This window comes from Natator depressus, chromosome 10 (genome assembly GCF_965152275.1).
Source record: "Natator depressus isolate rNatDep1 chromosome 10, rNatDep2.hap1, whole genome shotgun sequence".
In the NCBI taxonomy this organism is placed as follows: Eukaryota; Metazoa; Chordata; order Testudines; family Cheloniidae; genus Natator; species Natator depressus.
The window spans coordinates 77,397,823-77,423,319 of NC_134243.1; the positions used below are offsets into that span (position 1 = coordinate 77,397,823).

General features: G+C 44.9%; 1 protein-coding gene across 1 annotated transcript in view; it reads right to left on the reverse strand.

Moving 5' to 3' along the window:
• Window positions 1-323: 323 nt before the first annotated feature.
• IGDCC4 (immunoglobulin superfamily DCC subclass member 4) overlaps window positions 324-25,497 on the reverse strand; it is a 179,066-nt gene continuing 153,892 nt past the window's right edge. Inside the window, exons 19-20 of the mRNA XM_074966568.1 lie at window positions 9,050-9,214; window positions 324-3,604 (exon numbers count right to left, since the gene is read on the reverse strand). Of these exons, the coding sequence (XP_074822669.1) occupies window positions 3,074-3,604; window positions 9,050-9,214 (696 nt within the window). The 3' untranslated portion in view covers window positions 324-3,073. The remainder of the gene's footprint in view (window positions 3,605-9,049; window positions 9,215-25,497) is intronic.

Sequence of the window (25,497 nt, forward strand, 5' to 3'; positions counted from 1 at the left end):
CGCCTTTCATACCACTTTGCAGCTGCTCACAGAATGACATTCAAGAGGCTACTCTAGGCTCCAAACTGTCTTTGGGGCTGGGCAGGGAATGGAAAGACAGAGCTGTGACAGACACCACTTACATTACTGGGGCATAAGTTATATGCTAGAGAAGGGTGGCCAAAGGCAGGAGAAAGCAAGATCCTCAGACTCAGGTTAGAGCCTACCAGGGCCTGATCCATTGGCTTGCCTGCGTGTTGGACAGGGCCCTTTTAACACACACACACACACACACACACACACACACACACACACACACACACACCCCCGGGTTCCACTTGGAATCAAAGGGAGCCTTGAGTGAGTAGCCAGGGCAGGATCGGACTGCTCAAGAGGGATCTGATTCATTCCTTGACTTGCACCAGTAAATGCCATGAACATGAATGGGAGTTACAGGCACGCACCATGGAAAGACAATCCACTGCAGGACGGGAGAGTCCCCTCTCTCTACACCCTGTCAGAGTTGATGGGAGAGGAAGGCATCCTTCATATCCATCCACGTTACCAGAACAGAGGAAACAGTGGCCTTTGCGGACTCTTGTCCACGACAGTCACTGCCAATGGGACATTTTGCAAGCAAATAATGATGAAATAAAGGGATGCAGTCAGGTCAATTCAGCTCCAATTATAGGGCCAGACTGCAGGGCTGCCCATGGAGTACAGGGTTCCCCTCTGCTCGCAAGGGTGATCCTGTATCACAATCTGGACTGAGATGTAAAAACTTTTTACAAAGCCTCAGATCAGCACAAAGGTCTCCATGATATTTTTCTGGCTAATTCCAATGGAAGCAGGGTTTGGGGTTTTTTTTTGTTTTTTGTTTTGCTTTGCTATTTAACCAACAAATGGCTAAATCCGAAGAAATGCTGAGCATCTCCTCAGCACCCGCAATGTCCAATGAATTCAATGGGAAATGCAGATCCTCAGCACCTCTCAGGATTTGGCCCAGTCTGCAATGTTCGCTATTCAAACATGGCTGTGTTTTGAGAATCTGAAACTGAGCTAAGACAGGGTAGGAATGAAGGGAAACTAACTCCTTTCTTTTCAAAGGGTCAAGCGGAGAGAAATGCCCTCAGGAAACAGTCTAAATAATGAAGAGTAAATGAGATTATTTAAAATCTGTGATCATTCAAGGTGCTATTTGAACAAGAATGAACGTTTTTTTTAACGTGGCTCTGTCCCTTTAAGGGGACAGCCTCGCGCCGAGCAGCGGGTGCGAATCCCAGCGGGAGGAGACACACTCACACTAGCGGCCATTGACCTAGCATGCTAAAAATAGAGCGGAGTGTGGTGCAACAGGTTAGCTACGTGAGTACGTGGCATGGGTCTGTAGTCGGGGAGGCTAGCCCCTCCCACAGCTCGCCTGCCCGTGGCTACACTCCATTTTTAGGGCGCTAGCTTTATGACAGCTAGTGTAAGCAGAGGTGATGCATGGCGGGAGGCATGTGGGGTCATATGCCCGTCCCCCCCGCCCAGATTTGCAGCTTGCCTTGTATTGAGCATGCTCACACGAATTGAGCATGCTCAGTAACATTGCTGAAGCTGGCTGCCCTCACTCTGCCCCCCGCTATCGGCAGGCACGGGTTGTCTCCGAGTAAGTCAGTATCCTTGAGCAGGAAAGCGGACGCCCCAGCTCGAAGGCCAGGCACACCCTGAAAATCCATTTTGGCCAAGACTGTCGGAAGTGACTTGTGATTTTGGCTGCCGAATTTGACCCACTTTAAAGGGACCCAATTTTCAGAAACTGTTTTGTACCCACACTCAGGCAATCTGGCCTCTTTAAAGTGTCTCTTTAGTTGGGGTTGGACTAGATGACCTCCTGAGGTCTCTTCCAACCCTGATATTCTATGATTCTATGTCTCATGTTGGGCCCTAACAAACTGACGCTCCCCGTTTGAAAACTTCAGCTCTTCATTTTCTTTACCAGCATGAGCCCCTTAAAAACAAAATGCTGCCAACCATCGCCCCATCTGCGATGGCCTTTTTGCAAAGCACATGGTTCTAACGGCCAAACACGCCCAACGCGCCAGTCCTAGGGCAGGTGGTCCTGCCGTAATGTATTCAAAAGAAAGAGAGAGACTTGACACCTGCAGCACTATTCATTAAAAAATAGTCAAAAACCAGTGCAAACATATTCTTTAGAAAAAGGCAGTATAAGAATAAGTTAAAAACTAAAATGGACTATAACAAAAGAGTAAATCTACTGCTTTTTTTTTTTTCTCCAACAGACATGAGGTAGTTGTGTTGTTAAGGAGGAAAAAATAAAGAGAGAAGTAGTAAAAATGCTACTCTAGACCACACGCTACTCCACTTTATAAAATTAAATAATATAAAGATGCTCCGAGGAAATAAAAATACATTGTCGTACATTAAAAGGAGAGAGACGTACCTAAAACGATAGGTACAAGAACCTACATAACACAAAGTCCAGCTTGGTGAAGTGACCGAGACGCTGAAGAAGGTTCTGTGTAGTACAAGTTGTTAGAGGCACTCGCAGAGTGTGTAATAAAAGGCCACTACGTCAGCCTGCTAGTAATGTTTACCGGGGTAGTGTACAAAGGGATCATTAAAATCATTTTAACCATGGGTGAGCGGAGAAGGCCGCTGGCTACGGCTAATTGCCTTTCGGCTGGTGTTTGTCTCAACCCCTTTGGCTGCGGCCCTCCCTGGCGAAGAGCAACATTGGAGAAGATACGCTTAATGTATTCTCCCTCTTTCTGCCGTGAAAAATGTCCCGGCACTCCCCAGCATGGAATAAAAGGAAACAATGGCGCAGGCTGCAGGCAGAAGGTTCGGTTTTAGTCACTTCAATGGGTGTTGGATTGGGCCCACAGCAATCTACATATTGATTTATTTCATGTGAATTTAGGGCTGTTCATCTGTCCAGGAACCTGAGTCTCTAAGGTGCTAAGCACCCTCAGCCCCACCGAATTCACTGTGAGGTGAGGGCACACAGTATCTCTCCGGATCTGGCCCCCAGTAACTCACACCTACTTCTTCTAGCTCTCCCATGGTCAAAATCAGATTAATTTCCTCTTTAATGGTTATGGACACGCGTCACGTTCTCAGATGCTGAGGATGAATTGATTAGCGCAGAGATACTACACAGAGGGGCGTCCTGCTGGCCTGTGGGAAAAGCTTGGCACTTGACTGACTGTACATTCCCTCTGTCTTCTTGAAGAGAGTCCGAATCCCCGCTTTCCATAGAGTCCAGACTTTCTTCGTGCTTGTGGAAGCCGTTGGTGAGCCCATGAGAGCCGACGGCTTCCATTTTGTTAGTCTTTCTGTCAGTACTTAACATGGCGTCCTGAGTCTGAAGCTCAGGTTTGCCTTGGCAGTCCACGAATGCTATGCTGACATTCTGCTTGGCGTTTGGGGAGGTTTGAAGGGGCTGCTCATCAGAGGGGACGTTTTCTGGGCTGTGGTCCTCAGGATCCGTTTCTTCAGCGTCCAGCGTGTGAAGCTGAGAGTCGCAGTCTCTGTCAGAGGCTGAGAAATCGGAATGGACGATGACCTCGGCTTCCACTTGATGAAGGCTGATGGGTGGTTGATTTTTCATCACTTCATTCTGTTAGTAAGCAAAGGGAGAAAGTGACTAAATTCAGATCGTTCGGCCCCTGGATCCTGACAAACGGAGAAGCCCTTGTTTAACTGGGAGCGCGTTAGTAATCCCATTGATTTCAATGGGCCTACGCACATGCTTAAAATTAAGTGTGTCTTTATATGCCTCAGTGGATTGGAGTCTTAACGCTGTAACATGAGCAATAGCCAAAGTAGTCAAAGACAGAATGGCTTTATGGCATAACAGAAACAAGAGCATTTTGCTCAGAAACAAGAGCATTTGCTCTTTTTCAATGCAGGCAACTTTTCCAAGCTTCTCTTTTCAGGTCTAAAGTCAAGAGATGCTATTTTAACCCAACCAGATTTCCCAAAATGCCAGCTGAGTTTAATTGCATTTTCCATCAGCTTTTGGTAATTAATGCTGGAAATAAAGCATGCAGCTCAGAGACAGAGCTCACTGTATACCCAAAACCAAATACGTCATTTAAAAAAATAAACAGCCGGCTGTGTCATTTTAAAAGACAAACAATCTAACAAAAGCCTATTCAGATCAATAGCCTCAAGCACTTCCGGGCGCTTGTCCACATGGTTTTAGATGGTTGTGATTCCATCAGTGATTTCAGGAAAAAAATATTCTGGGTTTTGAGCTTGGCAAGTGAGCAAAGTTGGAATGGTTGTCCCAAGACTCTGTTATAAAATGTATTTTCAAATCTGAAGTCAACACACGCAGGGCATGACATTTACCCTCCCCGCCCCGAGTGGATTGCTGATCCCCAGTCCAGACGCTATGCGCAGAGCGCTCATTTATAACAGCGGAAGCATTCTCTCTGGAATGAGTGTGGTGAGCATAACAGATTTCACACTGTAAAGTGGGCAGGGGGACTACTTCCAGAAACGTGTACTCTGCACTTATACATCACCTTCCATCACAGGACCTCAAGATGCTTTGGAAGCCTCACAACACACATAGCTACAGGTGGGGAAACTGAGGCACAGAGCGGTGCAAAGACTTCCACAGGTTACCCAGTGAGTCAGCAGCAGAAAGGGGACTAGATTCCAGGATCCTAGCAAACTGTACCAGGCGGTGGCTTAGAGGGATGGCCAATAGTGTACAGAGACATTAAGTGGATGGATAGCAGTATGGCCAACCCCAAGCATTCAAAAATAATGAATCTGGCTTCAAAAACTAATGAGAGTTTAAAAAATGAAAAGTGTGGGGTTTCTTTTTATTTGCCTTTGGGTTTTGAGCCTTGAGAGTTCATTTTTTCAAGCACGAGGGGCTCGAAATGTACCTTTTATTTTTTAAATGTAAGCTGAGATTCTCACATAATCACATGACTCCAAGAACTGGGACATTAAGAAAAAACCCCCAGCAAATATAGCAACTGACAAATTGTGAGAGTTGGCAATGTTATAATAATAACAGTAGTAATAACTTGCTCCGACATAGCACTTTTCATCAGTCAATCTCAAAAGGAGATCTTTACAAAGGAGGTGAGCATTATTACCTCCATTGTCGAGCTGGGGAAACTGAGGCACAAAGCATTGTAGTAACTTGTTCACAGGCACCTAGCGTGCCAGTAGCCAAGCCAGGAATAGAAACCAGATGTCTTGCGTTCTAGTCCAGTACTCTGTCCACAGGGCGACATGCCTAGAATAACTTGGATGCCTTCAGATTCTTAAGGATATTCCCCAAGTCCTTATCAATTATTGAAATTGGGACACGTACATTACAACGATTCCACAAGGCCCTCTCCCTCCAGAGACACAGGCTGAGATTTTCAAAAGTCCTAGCGATTTTAGGTGCTTAAAGGGACAGATTTTCAGAAGGTGTGTGCTCAGCGCTTTCTAAATATCAGGCCCCTTTGTGGCATCTGAAGTTGGGCACCCAAAACATGAGGCACCCAACTTGACTATTCATTTCTGAAAATGTTGGCCGCAGTGTACAAAGCAGAACAATATTTGCAAGTTACCTCAATCCTATTCTGTAATTTGCAAAAGCTGTTATAAAACAAAGCACTCAGAATTGGAAAAACAGAACGATTTCACTCATGCAACATTTAAACAGTGTCCTATGTTCTTGGGTCCTTTGCATTTATTTTGAAGCAGGGTGTTACTATATTAGACTAAAATTTGTTAACTAAGCAGATTTCTCTATTTTGGAAACCCATCGAGAGTCTCCTAGACAATTAGCTTTAAAATCTTTTCAATGCTTATTGCCTTTGCTGGTTAACAACCTCATTTACTGAAAGGAAACAATCCACAACAAGGAAGTGAACTATCCTATGTGTAAACTTTCCAGCTTCCTATTTAAGCCAATTTTGTGTAACATTTACATATTTTAACACTTCTCTCCTTTTGTTGACAAACTCTGATGGGTAGCTAAACTGTGATGTAAATGACACACTATAATTGGGTTGTAAAACATTGTCTCAACTCTCTACACAACATTAATTACATCCTGTGTATAACTGATTTTCACACTGCTATCTAGGAAGGAAGCATAGGATAGGTGGAGGTACTTATTAGAGGAGAGAAGACAAACAGGCAAATCTCTTGCTTTACAGAATCAGCTGAAAAGAAAAAAGAAAAGGAGTACTTGTGGCACCTTAGAGACTAACCAGTTTATTTGAGCATGAGCTTTCGTGAGCTACAGCTCACTTCATCGGATGCATAGCATCAGTTTATGTCAAATTGCTTCAATGGAGCCTTGACACAGATTATGATATTAGCAACTGCTTCATTGGAATAGATCTGTATTCCCACGTTTGAGAACGCAACATCAGAAATGTTAATGTTGATTTTCAATAAGTCTTGGAACACTGGGGAAGTTCTAGACGACTGGAACAAAGCAAATGTGCCAATATTTAAAAAAAGTTAAAAGGGATGACGCAGGTAATTATAAGGCTTGTCAGCCTAACATCAATCCTGGGCAAGATAATGGAGCAGCTGATAATGGACTCGATTAATAAAGAATTAAAGGAGGGTAATGTAATTAACCCAAATCAACACACATTTATGGGAAACAGATCCTGTCAAACAAGAGCATGAGTTTGGTTCTTAGGGTAAAAGCACTGATGTAATACTTTTAGATTTCTGCAAGGTGTTTGACAGTACTGCACAACATTTTGATTTGAAAACTAGAACTATATAAAATAAACATGGCACACATTAAATGGATTAAAAACTGGCTAACTGATAGGTCTCCATATGTAACTGAAAATGGGGAATCATTGAGCAGGTGTGCTTACAGTGGGGTCCCGCAGGGATTGGTTCTTGGTCCTACACTATTTAACATTTTTATCAATGGCCTGGAAGAAAATGTAAAATCATCAGTGATAAAATCTGCAGATGACACAAAGACTGGGAGGGGGGTAAATAACAAAGAGGACAGGTCGCTGATTTAGAGCGATCTGCATCACTTGGTAAACTGGGTGCGTGCAAACAATGTGTTTTAACACAGCTAAATGTAAATGTATACATCTGGGAACAAAGAACATAAGCCATACTTACAGGATGGGGGACTCTATCCTGGGAAGTAGTGACTCTGAAAAAGATTTGGGGGGTGTGGTGGATAATCAACTGAACATGAGCCCCCAAAATGACTCTGTGGCCAAGAGCTAATGTGATCCTGGAATGCATAAAGAAGGGAATCTCGAATAGGAGTAGAGAGGTTTTTTTCCTCTATATTTGGCACAGGTGTGACTTCTGTTGGAATACTGTGTCCAGTTCTGGTGCCCACACAGGATGCTGATAAATTGGAGAGGGTTCAGAGAAGAGCCAGAAGAATGACTGAAGGATTAGAAAACCTGCCTTACAGCAATAGACTCACAAGCTCCATCTATTTACCTTAACAAAGAGAAGGTTAATGGGTGAGTTGATTACAGTCCATAAGTATCTACATGGGAAACAAATATTTAATAATGGGCTCTTCAATATTGCAGAGAAAGATTTAACACAATCCAGTGGCTGGACATTGAAGCTAGACAAATACAGGCATAAATGTATAATGTTGAGAATAATTTACCAAGTATTTTTAAATCAAGATTGGATGTTTTTCTAAAAGATCTACTCTAGGAATTTGTTTTGGGAAGCCCTACGGCCTATGTTATGCAGAAGGTCAGACTAGATTATTACAGTGGGCCATTCTGGGCAAGGAATCTATGAAACCTGAATTTTCTCCTGAGCTGTAGACTAAGGATAATGGAAATTGCTTTACACTACCTTTCAAAGGAATTTAAAACAACCCTAGATTTTTGACTCTTTCTATAGGCAAAAATGCAATTCGTTCTCCAGGTTGGAATACATTAGATCTTAATAACTCTCTATGCTGAGTATTGTAGATCCTAACTCATTTTATGTGTAAGTTTACTGCACTGCTACATAAAAAAGCCAAATCTGTTTTCTTGAGCCTGAGCACTGCAACCTCTCCATCTCATTAACAAGGAATCTGCTCCACTTCCCCCTGGGCCACCGATTCAAGACCACAAGGACTGAGGAAAGTAAGGCAGTGAGAACATGGGGATTGCTGGACCTTTGAGAGAGACACAGAGGACTCCCTGAAAATAAAACAACTTTTCCCCACTGTTACAAAGTTCCTTCTCTACCTTGGTGGGTCTTGCGCTTATTGGCGGATTTGCTCGCCTCGGAGATTCACGGCAGCCCTCAGTTTGGCTGGTTTTGTGAACCCACAGTCCAGGTCAACTCCTCCTGTGTCTGATCAGGAGTTGGGAGGTTTGGGGGGAACCTGGGCCCGCCCTCTACTCCGGGTTCCAGCCCAGGGCCCTGTGGAATGCAGCTGTCTAGAGTGCCTCCTGGAACAGCTGTGCGACAGCTACAACTCCCTGGGCTATTTCCCCATGGCCTCCTCTCAACACCTTCTTTATCCTCACCACAGGACCTTCTTCCTGGTGTCTGATAATGCTTGTACACCTCAGTCCTCCAACAGTCCGCGTTCTCACTCTCAGCTCCTAGTGCCTCTTGCTCCCAGCTCCTCACATGCGCTCCACAAACTGAAGTGAGCTCCTTTTTAAACCCAGGTGCCCTGATTAGCCTGCCTTAATTGATTCTAGCAGCTTCTTGATTGGCTGCAAGTGTTCTAATCAGCCTGTCTGCCTTAATTTTTTCCAGAAAGTTCCTGATTGTTCTGGAACCTTCACTGTTACCTTACCCAGGGAATAGGGTCCTACTTAACCTGGGGCTAATATATCTGCCTTCTATCACTCTCCTGTAGCCATCTGGCCCGACCTTGTCACACCACATACGCAAATCACACGTGACATACAGTGTTATACTTGGGCAATGGAACAAAAACCATAATCAGCAAACTGAGACTAACTCTAAGGGATAAATATTTTCTCTCCCTCTACAAGCAGGGAAAAATATGAAAAGACACATAACAAATGTACCGTAGTGCACAAGTGGCTGACACTAAAATACTGAAGACACCCACCGTAACAGCATCGTACACCAGGGCTTGTAGCAAAAGCTTTTGTCCTGCATTAGAAGGCGGCTTCAGTGTTCCATTCACAGCAGCAGTAGGCTCCTTTGTAATGGCATCTCCACATCTGGCTATGCTACTTGCCCAGTTCTGATTAATTGATTTATTCCATGTAGACTGCAGAATAAAAAGGAAAGCAATGATCAGATTATTTCCGAGACACAGATTTGTATCCCTCCAAACCTGAAAGAACAGGCAGTTCAACACAAAAAAGGAAGCTGGAGAAATGCCGTATGGCTTAAAGATGTCGGTTAAATGCAGCCAACACACTTTCTAATGACGTCACAATAACACTAGCCCTAACAAATGGACATTATTACCACAGGACACGGGGGTTTAGAGCACTGATCTGTTATGGTCCGATGCAGAGCAAGTGGATAATTGGGATTTTCTTAGCTCTGACACAATATTTCTAATACCGTTCTTCCTGTCACATTACGAGAAGAGCTCATTCTCCAAATCTAATATAGGGGTCTTTGCTGATTTCATAGATTTTAAGACCAATAGGATGCAATGTATCAGGTAACACAACACTGCATGCATCTTCCTTTTGAAGCCCTAATTCAAAGCCCATTGAAGTCAGTGGGAAAATGAAAAGGAGTACTTGTGGCACCTTAGAGACTAACCAATTTATCTGAGCATAAGCTTTCGTGAGCGACAGCTCACTTCATCGGATGCATACTGTGGGAAAATGCTCTTTTATCTCAATTGGTTTGGTATCAGACCCTACTGCATGTACATACCAAGACACTAGTGGATCGGAGGCAGTGGGAATAATACTCTACACTTCAGTAGCTATCTTCCTCTAACGATCTCAAAGCACTTTATACAGGTGGATAAAGATCTCCATGTTACATGTGGAGAAACTCAGGCACAGAGAGGCTAACTGACTTGCCTAACATCTAATAGTGGCTCAGTAGCAAAATTAGGAATAGAATGCAGGTCTCCAATACACCACTCTACCTCTCTTTCTTAAAGTTCCCCTGTGACAGTTAGAATCTTTTAGTATTTTATTATTCGAGCTTTTCCATTTTGCGTGTCTTATATAAGGAAGGATCCCATTTTGGGCCAAATCTTCAGCTGATCTTCTGTCCGGCTTCCTCTTGCGTGTGCATAGGCAAAAACTGCACACTCACATCTATTCACCCATGCTTTGCAGGGACAAAAACCTGCACGGACAGCTTGAAATGTTTAACACCTATAGAGTGTGCACCCGCAAACTCCATTAAGGTGAATGGGTTTTTCAGGGGTACGTTTTAACCCTTGTGCATGCAGAGGTGTTCAAAGATGTGGGTAAGCATCTGCACCTGAAACATGCAGCTCACGTGTGTGTCTGTGCATGCGTGCGTGCACAATTTTGTATTACGCACGTAGAGACTGAGGGCTTTATATCAATGAATTCTGCTACTAATCTCATTCCAGGAAACCTGGCAGTAGCAAAAGCAGATGAAGCAGTTGGTTTACTTTTGAAATGCACTTTAATAGAAATTGTTACACGCTGGCCAATTTATATTCACGCACTTCATTAGCAAAATGGTTAACCACATTCAGCAGCCACAATCGATACATACACGCAGTGGTGACAAGTTAATGTCAGAGTTACTTTGTATTATACCAAAATGGAATGGTCTAAACCAATCAGAGGGCTGCATGGTTACTGACTCACTGATGGACATCATAGTTTTCGGCACTCAGACACTATGCAAATCCCTGCACTCTCATTGGCTACTGCCCTTAGAACTCACCATCCACAGGCCCACCACAAACATAGCTGCCACAACTTCTCGTTTCATCCAGCTAACAGAAGACGAAAAACCCAATTACGTCGCAAAAACATCTCACTGTTAGACATTTCAGTATAATAACCACAGCGCAAGGTGCTTCCTCTTGACCCAATAACAACTGTCTTCTGGGCTAACAAGCCACCTTTGACCTTGGAGTTACTCAGCTCACAATAGAGTTATTACCTCATAAATAGGAAGTACCTTCATATTATTCTCTATTCATGTTATTTCACGGTATCACAGTAACTCTTCTGGAAGAAACAGTAACGATTATTTGCTATCTATGAGAATAAGCAATGTAACATTTTCGTTTAGGACTATGAACGTTATTTGAGAAGTAAATGTACCATAGCAATTATGGACATTTACCCATAACACATCGGCTAATTCTCTCCAGGCTTGCCTGGTATTATACTAGATACCACTATTCCCTCTCGATGTTTTAACTACAATACTTTTTGTGATGGAAGGATGTAAGCCAAAACTCGAGTTCTAACGGTGCATCATTATGATTATTTATCTACCTCTGTAAGTGCACAGGGCTGCGCAGTAAGAGAAAGCGGACAAGTAATGAATTGGTCTCCTACTTTGAAAGGCTGCCTAGAACAACTGGTTAAGAATTTATTTTCCTCTTTCATGAAAAATGTCAATGAAAATAATTTTTTTTAATTGTCTTTGACATTTGTCTTTGAAAGGTTTCATGGGATTTTGTAAAAGATACTTTTTTCATCAACCAAAAATGGAAAAAAAAAATTTAAATTTTTTTTTGTTTCATTTGGTCAAAAAGCCAAGTTTTTACCCTAAATAAAAGTTAAAATGAATTTCTTTGCAGCAACTGTTTTGTCTAGGAACAACATAGGACATCTGGTGGGTCGCTTTGACAGCTATGGCAATTTCCTGCAGTATCTTTGGGAGCTCTCACTTTATTAAGTTTATGTATCACAATGGGCCAGGAATTGTTTGTAACTCCATGGGGGATGGGAACCACAGACCCCCAGGAACTAAGAACACTGTGGGGTGATTAGGCACATTCACTCAGGGCGTAATGCCTCCACAGAGGTATCATCACCTGGAGAGGCTTATATATACTGGTTCAAACTGGAGTCTCCAGAGACCAGCAAAGAAAGGACTTTGGACAAATAGCTGAGTTTAAACTGACTCAGGTCCATTTTTCTGATCCACCAAACAGACAGGACCTTCTGCCTAAGGAGGGCTGCAGTCTTTCCTGGGAGAGGCTGGAAGATTTTGGACTACTGAGGCCCCATAAGACTGATGGGTGACCTCTGGGAAGCTTTTAGCAGGTGTATAGGAACTCTTATTGTTGCTATTATGTTTTCTCCGTAACGCTTTCATCTTAAAAAGAAATGTGCTTGCTCAGACCAGGTCTACACTACAAACTTATGTCAGCATAACTACGGTGCTCAGGGGTGTGAAAAATCCACATGCCTGAGTGACACAGTTCTACCGATCTCACCACCGGTGTAGACAGAGCTATGTTGACAAGAGAGTTAGCTACCACCTACTGGGGAGGTGGATTAACTATGCAGATGGGAGAAGTTCTCCCGTCGGTGTAGTAGTATCTTCACTCATACGCTATGGCAGCGCAGGAATGAGAGATGGGAATAAGCTAGCAGTGACATTTGGGTTGAGCAAAGGGGGTGGGAGGCCATGCAAGAGAAAATTAGAGCCTAGATACGGAGAGAAGCTGATTTATGGGGAACCTTCATGGTGGGAGAAGGGAATAACGTGGATTCTATTGTGGGAGAATGCATCAACTCCCCACCGGGAGAAATGTCGGGCCAGAAAGAAACCAGGAACAGTTCTAACCTATTGAAAATTAATTCAGTGATAGAAACAAATGGCCTTTTTTGGAAATAAATGGATCTTTCAGTGCTGTCTGATGGCATCATTTACTTTGGTGATTGGAACAATCAGTATTCTGCACTACGGAGAAAGACTCACCACACAAGTACACTATCAAGGCACGTTCAAGCTGAGGTATGTGTGAATGGATTCCTGCTTAAAGTTAGAGCCCGGGGAAAAAGGGTGGTAGCTTCACCAATACAGGGGCACAAAATTTGGGGGGGTTCTTTTTTTTTTTTTTAAAGCAGACCACCAAGCTATTCTTAGTAGAGCTTCAAATCCCCCAGGCAACCAATGTTACCTTTTTTGTAGATCTAATTAAATTATATGGGCTGAATGCAATTTGTTCTGGGTTCTCATGGCTTCCCTTTGCAATAAACTGTTGAATGCACACCTCTGTGCATGGGAAATGTGTGCCTTTAAGAGCTCAAATTATTTCACAGCTCAGACTATTAGTTCATGGACAGAGGTAATTTCTTTGCAGGGCTTGATTTTACTGGGCAACCTTGTGTTTATGTGGACTCACCTTGTTACCAAAAGCTTAGTGTGGCTACAGCCACTCCTCTTTCTGGCCTGGAGCTTAAGCAGAAATGTAGCCCCATTTTTCTTTGGTGGTCTATTTGTCCCACAAAGAATAAATTCCCTGAGAACAGGAGAAGAGCATGGAGGTGGAAGGGAGGGAAGCTGTAAGGTTTAAATGGAGGAGAATCTTTCTCTCTCTCTCTAGTTCTAATGCCCAGTGAGTATAGCACAAAGCCAGTGTCTGGCTGCAAGAGCAAAGAGGCTTCTGACACCAGTGTGACCTTGTATGAGTCATTTGACCTCCTTGGGCCTCAGTCCATCTGGCTGGAAACGAGGTAGCAACGCAAGACCAGATGTTGCACGGAAGCCGAGCATTCCAAAAAGTCAGTCACTTACAAAAATCAGACGTTAGACCACGTTGTCGGGGCTGGCATCAGGCAAATAAAAACAAAACGCTCATGTGCATGCTTGGGAGGTGCTGAGCGCCCTCGGCCCACTTTGACTTCAAACAGCAGCCGAAGGTGCTCAGCACCTCGCAGGATGAGACCTCTCTAAATAATCATTGCTTTGCACAAAAACCTCTAGGGGCCAAACCTTGCTCCCACTGAAGTCCCATCGCTACGGGATCAGGCCTATAGAGACCAGCTATCAAAGACGTTGTTTATGCAGCAATGAGCTTCAGAAAGAAAGATCGTCAGTCCAAAGCTGTGGATTTCAGGTGCTCGTTTTCAAAACTGGAAATATGCTGATCATGGTGACAGCACCTCTGCTAATGGTCACTTCTTGTACATTAACAATACAGTCTATTCTGGACCAATGCCTCCTGCCCCTCTCCCTTGTTTGGGTCAGCGATAATTAAACTAACTGTAAGTAATGAGAAAACAGACAAGTGATCACATATAACTGGCTGGGATGAAACACAATAAGGAATATTAATAAATGAAACAGCATTTAATTACACTAATTTGCTCCTGCTGCCATCTGAATGGGTTTCTGCAGATAGGCCAATTACTGGTGGATTACGAGCTTTTTCCAGAGAACATATCATTACTTAGCAAATAAAGTCTGAATGTTTCAGACTAGAAGGTATATAATACACACACACATGGCCACATGTGCAATTATAGATATCTGCATGCACACACACACTATCAGAGATACCTGCACACACATAACACACCCCTACCCCTTGCATACCCGCACACTCCTTTTGTAGGCTTCCTGTGCAAACCAAAAACGTGGAAAGAAACAGCAACCCCGGTGCAATCCCCAAAGGAGTAACTGCTAGCGGAAATGTCAATCTGCCATGTTTACATAGGTTTTGATGACTCTGGGAACAGACTGTTCAGCTCCGGTTGAAATTAGCTGTGATGAAGAGTAAAGTTTTTTTGTACCAGTTTGCTATTTTCAACAAACAAACAAAAAACCCCATCCACTTCACCACGCAACTGTATACCATGTTACTCAGGCAGGTTCCATTTACAAAAAAATTCCCTCCTAGGGAGCTAATATCTCCTAGGTCAAGCACTTGCAATTAGCTCCAGGTCTGTTTGTTGAAGCTTAGTTTCAGAAAGCTGGGGGAGAAGTTGCAGGAAGTCAGGAAAATGGTCTCTGGACTTTTTACAGAGTATTAGCTAAGGAGCGGTGTGTCAGTCTCAGATTTAATTTAGAGGGGCAAAAAAATCACTCTCTGAATAATAAACTGTTCGTGTCAAACAAGAGAAGGAATACATAACCATCTTCCAATAAAGGGCCGAGAGCAAAGACATTTCAGTTTCAGCTAAACTCATCAAAGCAAATAGACTTTTCCCCTGTAACCTCTTTGTAGTATCAGCAACTGCTGGTAAAGATGGTATTGGTTCACGTTTCCTTCACCAGCAACAGCTTGTGATTTCCTGCAACTCTGTTAGCTGGAGATCGACACTTAGAATATGTACATAGCCATTTATACCCTGAGTGTCAAAGGAGTCTAAAGAACACTGCCTCTCACATCATCAGCCCACCCTGAAACCTTATTTGCTTTGGGATCACATCTGTTTAGACTCAGTTTAAATCCCGTGCAAGACAACGATGGGAAATTTCAGCCGTGCCCATTTTCGGGTTAAGAGCACCCTGCTGAAGAGAGTTGATTCATTACAGAAGCTGTGCCTCAGTCTGTAGAAGGGGGTGCAATGACCCCATGTCATGCAAAAATACAGACACCGTGGTAGGCAGCAGGGATAGAACCCAGGAACATTGGACCCCAATACAAAAAAAAGCTCAGGCCTCTACCACTTGAGATAAAGGAGACTTTCTGTTAGCTGTCAGCAGGAGTAAGGCTCTTATTTAGAACTGGTTGGCAAGTGTCCTCCTCGGCAAATTTCAACTAAAAGGGGAAAAAGTGGCCACACTACATCTCCCATGATGCACCACTCTCTACCCTCTTCCTGAGCCTCTGTAGTGCATCAAAGAAACTAAAGTCCACTGCGGAGCATGCCCTGTTAAGAAGAATGGAGGCGGCATGAGGCAGCCAAACTACAACTCCCATGAGGCACTCCAGTATTGTCTCCAAATCAAAATATGTTGGGTGTTGGTGTTGAAAATGTTGGATTTTTGAGCATTAAGTGTTTGGACGAAGAGTTTCCATGGCAAGCGTACAAATTTTACGAAAAATGTCATTGAGTCAAAACCAGTTAAATAGAAAATTTTCAATCTGCCCCACCCAGTAGAGGGAGACAGAGCTGTACCACCCTTAGCCACTACATTACAAGTATCATTTATCGCCTGTCCTGTTGGATACCAAAGGTAGTGGTGTTTAGGAGGTGCATTTGGGAGGGAAAGGGAGCTGTGGGAGATGGGTCAATGGCAGGACTAGTTAGCCTGTTGGCGCATCCGCAATTCTCCCAATGACAACTGGAAACCAGCATTTGAAGAAGACACACTGCAGGACGGACAAAAAACTATCCCAAAATGGGCATGACCCTCCTCTGGCAAAGCAGGTGCCAGCATTATGCAGGAGCGCCACCAACTGGCCTCTGCTGACAGCTCACCTGCAGTGGCAACCAGCTCTCATTACAGCTGGGCGGTTCGAATGTTTATTTATAAGCAAGAAGAAAGGATGGCCTTGTGGTTAAGGTACTGGGCTGGAGAGGCATGTTCAATTCTTGGCTCTGCTAGAGGCTTCCTGTACATAGTGTCTCCGTGCCTCAGTTTCCTCATCTGCAGCATGGGTATGATAAAAGTATCTCTCTCTAACTGTGTGTTGATATGGAACCTAGGGCAGCAGAGGCTCCAGTCTCAATTGGGGTATCTCAAGGCTGTGGTAATACCATAATAAAGAAAAACCAAAAGGGAAAGCCCTAAATATGACTGAATGCTAAACCAAGAGCCTCAACGTGAATTAATGGAGAAAGAACGTACAAGCACTGAGAGCAGCTCTTTGAACCCAGCTGTAACTTCAAGCGCAAGGTGTTCACAGAACAACAGATTTCTGGCTGAATGATTTCGAATCCAAGAGCCTATTTACTAATTTTAAAGGTCACATAGCCGTGTTACTGCCAATTTCGTGGCATCCCAGCTACATCAAACTGTGTAAGAGTAATTGCAGTAGCAACATGTGCTAAGCCTTGAGCTGTCAAAAGATCCGGATCAAGAATAATACCAGATTGCACATATAGAGCATATTTCAGCTGGGGATCTCAAAGTATTTTAAATCAAGAAAGCTCCGTGATAACCCTGGGAGGCTGGTAAATGTTATTAATTGTATTCACTTTACAGATGGGGGATTGTGGTACAGAGACGTGTGTGAATCGGTGGCACAGCTGAAATCAGTACTCCAGAGTCCGTGTGGCCAAGTGGGTAGAGCATTGGATTGACACTAAGACGACCTGGGTTTTATTCCTGGCTCTGCCACTGCTCTGTTGGGTGATCTTGACCAAGTTACCTCACAGCTCTGGGCCTCAGTTTCCCCATCTGTAAAATGGCACTAATGATGCTGATCTCCTTGAAATCTACTGGGGAAAAGCCCCATAGAAGAACTAGATCTTGTTACTGGCACTCCTCTGCCCCAACCATTAGGCTGAACTCCCTTCCTGTTAATGTCAAAACCTGCCAGGAACGGGCTGGATAGCTCAGGGGGTGAATGATGCAGCCTTTCATCTCTAGTTAAATGATCTGAATGCAAACCCAGCACAGTGCAGTGAAATGAGCTATCTCATTTCAGTTCCTAGGACAGGAATTCACATCCTTGCTGGTTATCTGACGGCATTCACAGCATAGAGGGTAAGGAGTAACTGGATCATGGAGACTGCCCTAGTCTCCTGTCCCTACATCCAGCTCCCTGCAACCAGGTCTTGCTTTAAAGCACATAGGCGTGGCAGGAAAGTCTGCCCTGCCGGTGTCATGCTGCTCCCATTCCCTAGAGAGCCAGGGGATTTCTGTCTCCAAGTGATGCCCATCTGGCAATTGCTATCATTTAATATCTTGCAGCCCATCTGTTGCACAATGATCTAGAGCTGCAAGGATGGATGGAGGGATGACGCAGTGGGCGAGAATGCGCACTGCCACGCACAGACCCAGGTTGCGAGCAGCCCAGGGGACGTCACTCCTTGGTCGGACCTGCGCTGGAAGCAGGGGAAGGGCAGAGTGCAGCATGCATTGGGCTCTTGCATCCCCTAGTGGCCGGTTACAGGCTTGGAGAAGGAGGAGGAAAAGGAGGAAGAGGCTTGCCCGTCCAGCTACAGTTTAATTGCACTGCTCTGAGCTATGAGGGAGGAAGTATCCCTGCACAGAGCCCCAAGTGGCTACAAAAGCCTTCTGCTCAGCAGGCAGGAAGGCTTCAATTTCAAGTTACTGCCTGAGAAACATACAGCTCCCTAGGAGTGGGCAGCAGGAAGATACTGGTAAGTGGGGCTGAATAGCACTTTGGAGGGATGATGGGGCACAGAGATTTTCACCTCTGGGTCACTAGTCTGAGATGAGTCAAGTTGCTACCAACTGAGGGCTGTTTGGTGCAATGGGCTTGGTGGGTCTCAGCCCAGTTCCCGGGGGACGGGCACCCACATCACAAAAGCCACCAGCCCAACTGGCAGCGTCGTGGAGATGGAACGACCTCCTCCCTGCCAATGGTCAGGCTGGAGGTGCAGGAAAGGCAGGGAAGCCGAGGGTGGGGAGGTGTCATGAGCGTTAGCCCTGTTCTGTGGGATTCCATGTCTGTCTCTGGGGTGGCACTCGGCACCTCCCACCAGTGCTGTGGCCTCATGATGTTTACTAGAAAAAGAAATCTTAAAAGAGAGCGAAAATTGCCTACAGTGTCCCTTTCATCTGGAAAGAGATCAGGTCACCCCACAGAGCCAGCAGTACCTCCGGGGCTTCAGACACAGGGTCGGAGAAGATGAACAAATTCTAAACTCCTGGCGAAGGTGCAATTTCCTACACAAACGAGACTGGATCTCTTCTCTGCTGAGTGGGGCTTTCCTGGGGTCATTCTTCTAAGTCCCCCACTTTCCTGTTGTTCTACTGCTTTCCACGCCAGGGGTTTTCATAGCCTCACTCACAGCTCAGAGCAAAAATCCCCTCAGCACAGCAGAGCTCGGTCTGTTGCACAGTGGACCAAAACCCACGGTGGGACTCTTCTCTCCACTCCGATCTCCATGGCTCCTAGCCGATGTATTCACACTACCTGCGGCAGCAGTATCTAGGTTAAGCACTCATGTAAAGAGCTGCGCAGGGGATGCCATCTGCCGCATGCAACAACCAATGTATTCTGGCATGTGTGCTTGAGCCCCATCTCCTGGCACCTTGTTGATCCATTACCTATTTACAATCTATACAGACACAGAGCCCTCTTCCAACAATTTGGATGCTATCTCTATCTCTGCAGTTACAAGGCTTCTGCCAGCCATGCCCCTTCATTCAGTTGTTCACCTGAGTACCGATGCATTTACAGCTTAGCGTCCGCGCCACGCTAATGCCTGAAGAATTTTTATGTTATGGTCTGTTTCACTCTAGAAATTTCAGAGAAAGAGAGAAATGAGGAAAAGCCAGAAAGAAGAAAAATGCTTCTCAGTTCGACAGCACCTTCCATCGGAGGCTTGCAAATCACTGTGCAAGCCTTCATGAATTAAGCTGTACAGCCCCTTTTGGTATTTACAGGACTCAGTTTCCTTAGGATGGGAAATGCCATGGTAAATTTAACAGTTGCCAAGGAGATATGTCCTGATTTTAATGATCACTACTGTAGGAAAGTAGCATTATCACCATTTTATGGTTGAGGAAACCAAGGTAGGATAAGTTAAGTGATTTGACAAAGGTTATTTAAAGAATCTGTCAGAACTGGCAACAGAGTTCTCATCTCCCGACGCACAGCCCTGAGCTGTAACTATAAGGCCAGGCCTCTCTCCAGTGACCAAAGAGCAGAACACTACATCTGCTGGAATGATGGTCCCCATTTTCTAAGTTACAGTGTCCAGATGTACATGCTCCTGACTGCATGCACACGGCACCTGGGGCATGCTCACAAATTGAGTGTAAGTGCACAGGTTAAGTTTGGAATTTTGGAAGCATCTGTACAAGACACTAGCTCACTCCGTGTCGTGATGTCTCCCTCCACTGCCCATGTCCAGCAACTACAACAGCCTGCTCCTCGCTGCCTGCTAAAGGAGTGGGTAGGGTTTTGTGCATTCAGCACTGAAGATCCTGGTGCAGTCGACGCGGATGACCATGCTCTATATGTACGCAGCCAGGCTTCCTCACACGTGCACTTTTGAAGACACGGATCCTTACGTTTGTATCCATTTCTTTGTAACAAAATAATGTCCCGATTCTTCCAGTGAAAACCTTCCAATACACCAGCAGGGATTCAAAAAATATCATTTCTTTAGCATTCGATGGCGTCCCCTACCAGACTGCTCCAATGGGGGACAGGGCGGGGGTGGTGGTAGCTACTTAGCGGCATTGCTGTCACGTGATACTAAGGGGCAGAGCTAGAATGCAGCTAGGGAAGAGGCGAGAGTCGTTTATGAAAAAAACCCTAAACCAGGAACAGGTCACGGTTACGCCTCTTCTCTGGCCCCCACCACCATAGCATCTGGGCTAGCACCTCACCCCCCTGGCAGAGGCTAGTGCCACCGGGGAAAGTAGGGCCCCGATTCAGCAAAGAATGTAAAGCACCTGCTTGACTTTCCACATACACCTCGTTGCTGAATCAGGGGCCAGCACGGCAGAGTTTACAGGATGCTGACTGTGTCCAGCCCCCCGCATGGGGTGGGGTGCGTGGGAGAATGCTTGCACTCTCCCCTCTTGCACACCCATGCTGGGTCAAGCTGAGATAAGCCCCAAGAGTAGCTCTGCAGAGAGTGCAGATACTTAATCTATCCGATCTGCTGGCAGATTTCATTCCAAGCACGTGCACTTTTCCTTGGCATCCTCCAGGATACTGCATACGGCTTGCTGTCCAGTGGTAACACAGCTGCCCCAGAAATATATTACTGACTTTCTCAGAGTACAAGAACCAGGAAGTTACTGGCTGTCTGAGCTTTGTGGTCACAGCTCTGGAGGCTGCAATCTTCTGGCCTTTTGAGACTAACGCTCCTGCATGTCTCCTGCTCACCAAGCCCAGGTGGCTCTCCAATATAATTTCATGGAGGAGTCAGGATTTCTGGAGACTAGGAGCAAATCCAAGGTGCTGCAGATGACAGCACAGCATTTGAATAGAAGCATCTACATCTCCATGGCATAGACAGTCCAACAATGCAGGCAGCAAGACCCTGCTGAGCTGCCAGAAGCTATGGCAGACTGGGACTGAAAGGGAAACCCTGGATGTAGGAGCATTAGCCAGCCTCCCACTCAGCAGATTAAATTGTGGCCAGACCGTACACTCTGCAAACCTTTGATCCTTGATAATCCATCTGCCGAACGCCAAGACAGGACTCCCAGATATTGAGATTCTGAGGCCTTAAACTCTCTGTAGACAAACCCTGAACAGACTGTGATTGGCATTCGTGCTCCTTTGGGGAGCAGATCTTGCGTTTCTAGAGATTAAATTCCCGCTTGGGCAGTATCCACAGAAGGATCCGGATTTATTATCCCCAAAAGGCAGGAGGAAAGTGACTCAATTGAGCAGAAAGTTTTACCTCCAGGACCCTGAATCAGAGATCAGGGGCAAAGTAACTCTTTAAAGAAAAACATTTGTTCCTCATTTAATGGAAAGGGCTGTTAAAAGGGGAGGGGGGGGAAAGCAACCCAACGCTTAAATAGAAAAAAGAAAAGGAGTACTTGTGGCACCTTAGAGACTAACCAGTTTATTTGAGCATGAGCTTTCGTGAGCTACAGCTCACTTCATCGGATGCATAGCATATTGTGGAAACTGCAGAAGACATTATATACACACAGAGACCATGAAACAAAACTTCCTCCCACCCCACTGTCCTGCTCGTAACAGCTTATCTAAATTGATCATCAAGGAGGGCCATTTCCAGCACAAATCCAGGTTTTCTCACCCTTTCCCCCCCCCCCCCACAGACACACATACAAACTCACTCTCCTGCTGGTAATAGCCCATCCCTCTTTGAAACCTCTCTTTATAATGCGCATGATGACTTTGTCCTTACCCATAACTATTTTACATTTGGGGACAATGTATACCTTCAGATCAGCGGCACTGCTATGGGTACCCGCATGGCCCCACAGTATGCCAACATTTTTATGGCTGATTTAGAACAACGCTTCCTCAGCTCTCGTCCCCTAACGCCCCTACTTTACTTGCGCTATATTGATGACATCTTCATCATCTGGACCCATGGAAAAGAAGCCCTTGAGGAATTCCACCATGATTTCAACAATTTCCATCCCACCATCAACCTCAGCCTGGTCCAGTCCACACAAGAGATCCACTTCCTGGACACTACAGTGCTAATAAACGATGGTCATATCAACACCACCCTATACCGGAAACCTACTGACCGCTATTCCTACCTACATGCCTCCAGCTTTCACCCTGACCACACCACACGATCCATCGTCTACAGCCAAGCTCTGCGATACAACCGCATTTGCTCCAACCCCTCAGACAGAGACAAACACCTACAAGATCTCTATCAAGCATTCTTACAACTACAATACCCACCTGCGGAAGTGAAGAAACAGATTGATAGAGCCAGAAGAGTTCCCAGAAGTCACCTACTACAGGACAGGCCTAACAAAGAAAATAACAGAACGCCACTAGCCGTCACCTTCAGCCCCCAACTAAAACCCCTCCAACGCATTATTAAGGATCTACAACCTATCCTGAAGGATGACCCAACACTCTCACAAATCTTGGGAGAAAGGCCAGTCCTTGCCTACAGACAGCCCCCCAACCTGAAGCGAATACTCACCAACAACCACATACCACACAACAGAACCACTAACCCAGGAACCTATCCTTGCAACAAAGCCCGTTGCCAACTGTGCCCACATATCTATTCAGGGAACACCATCACAGGGCCTAACAACATCAGCCACACTATCAGAGGCTCGTTCACCTGCACATCCACCAATGTGATATATGCCATCATGTGCCAGCAATGCCCCTCTGCCATGTACATTGGTCAAACTGGACAGTCTCTACGTAAAAGAATAAATGGACACAAATCAGATGTTAAGAATTATAACATTCATAAACCAGTCGGAGAACACTTCAATCTCTCTGGTCACGCAATCACAGACATGAGGGTCGCTATCTTAAAGCAAAAAAACTTCAAATCTAGACTCCAGCGAGAAACTGCTGAATTGGAATTCATTTGCAAATTGGATACTATTAATTTGGGCTTGAATAGAGACTGGGAGTGGCTAAGTCATTATGCAAGGTAGCCTATCTCCCCTTGTTTTTTTCCTACAAACCCCCCCCCCCCCAAGACGTTCTGGTTAAACTTGGATTATTGCTGTGCACATTGTAAGATGAGCTATTGCCAGCAGGAGAGTGAGTTTGTGTGTGGGGTTTTTGGAGGGGTGTGTGGGGGGGGGGGGTGAGAAAACCTGGATTAGTGCTGGAAATGACCCACCTTGATTATCATGCGCATTATAAAGAGAGGTTTCAAAGAGGGATGGGCTATTACCAGCAGGAGAGTGAGTTTGTATGTGTGTCTGTGGGGGGGGGGGGGGGGGAAGGGTGAGAAAACCTGGATTTGTGCTGGAAATGGCCCTCCTTGATGATCAATTTAGATAAGCTGTTACGAGCAGGACAGTGGGGTGGGAGGAAGTTTTGTTTCATGGTCTCTGTGTGTATATAATGTCTTCTGCAGTTTCCACAATATGCTATGCATCCGATGAAGTGAGCTGTAGCTCACGAAAGCTCATGCTCAAATAAACTGGTTAGTCTCTAAGGTGCCACAAGTACTCCTTTTCTTTTTTCTTTTTACGAATACAGACTAACACGGCTGTTACTCTGAAACGCTTAAATACTTACACTGCAAGGAGCTGTGCTTGCTACACAGGAAACCTCACGCTCTCTCCTATCTTTTCCTGTTAGTCTTGATCCGATGGAACACCTGGGAAACCAAGGTGAATCGCTTTGACCCTTGTGACGGTTAAGGAAGACAAGGATGTGGCATATCAAAAAGAATACATCTGCTCATTCCCTAACGAAGAGGCAAACTCTCCAAGGCCGGGCTCTCACACGTCTCCCTTATTTTGCACTTAGATTTGATTAAAGTTTGCTATCTTGAATACACCTTAACACCAGTGACATACAAGCATATGATTGATGCAAACATGAAATCCCGTGTGCTCACAATGCGCCTGTTTCACTCAACCTCCTAATTACCTTACACACTCTCCCCGGGTTACAAAGAAAGACATAAACAGATTAACTAAATTAGGCCAATTAAAGGTTCCCTAATGGAATGAAATGCTTCAGACAAGCTTGAGAAAGAAAAGGGGGCAGGGAGATGAGAAAGACGAGGCAATGTCAGGCAAATTACATAGAGCTCGGAGAATACTTCCAAACATACAGATCCACAAATAAAAACACAAGCTCCCTTCAATTGAGGTCACCTTCCTGATGTTTGCTCTCCGTGAACGTGCTGGTGAACTTGATGCTTACAAAAACGGCACATTTTAAGTTAATACTGGGGAGAGTATTTGTAGAAAGCAGATGTCGAATTTGTGAACGCAAATATTTGCATTGGAAACCCGATCATTAATCTGTGGAATTCGTGGCCACAAGATCTCACAGAGTTTAGCAAGATTCCCAAGGGGACTGACACCTGAGTGCATCCACAATATCAGACAGGACAAACCAAATTTCTCTATAAAAAGCCTCAGATATTTCTCGATACAAGTTCTCCGATCCAGCATTCTGGTTTTGCTTTCAATGCTCGTTTTCAAATAAACCAAGAATCTCATTGCTTCCGTCCAAAGAGAAACTGTCGTCCCCTTTTGCCCTTCGCCTACAAGCACTTCAACCTTCTCTCATAGATCAATGGATTCTAAGGCCAGAATGGACTATTATGATCATCCAGTCCGAATGTCTGCATAACACAGTCCCTAGAATTTCACTCCACCATTTCTGCATCACGTCCATAATGTCAGCTTGAGCTAAAGCATCTCTCTTTTGATTTACTGATTGCCACAACGTCCTTGTACAGTTACTTGTCTTAAGTGGAAAGTCAAGTTTCTTGGTCATGGTCATTAAATTGCCCCAGGCTTGCAACTGAACCAGAGTTATAACCAGACAGACAACACGGTAGAGTTGAGCATCATCTTTCTTACCGAAAGGCTGGAGGAATTTCTCCTTTGTAGAATCGCAACATGCTATTGCGGGGCCTTTTGATGGACAAACATGCTCTACAGCAGGGCTCAAGGAGCTAACACAGGACCTGATTCAAATTCTGATGAAGCCAATGGAAGTCTTTCTATTGACTTCAGTGGGCTTTGGATCAGTCCTATTAATACCAGAGATTGGTCCAAACCCAGGCCCTGGTCCAGAACACCATCAAACTTTGAGGAAGCTTGGGGCCAAAACGTGGGGGATTTAGGCTCATGGCTAGCAAACATCAGCATCTGTAATGATATTGGCACTGGCCCATAGACATGCCAGGCAGATAAAAACCCCAGCACAACTCTGCAAGTCTACCAACCTTTGAAAAAGGGAGATTCACTCTGCAGAATTTGCATGGCTGACTGTCAACTACAGTAAGGTCTGGCTTTCATCAGAATCCTTATGGGAAAGTCCAGAATTAGATAATGAGGACCTTTCTATAAGGCGTTTTTTTA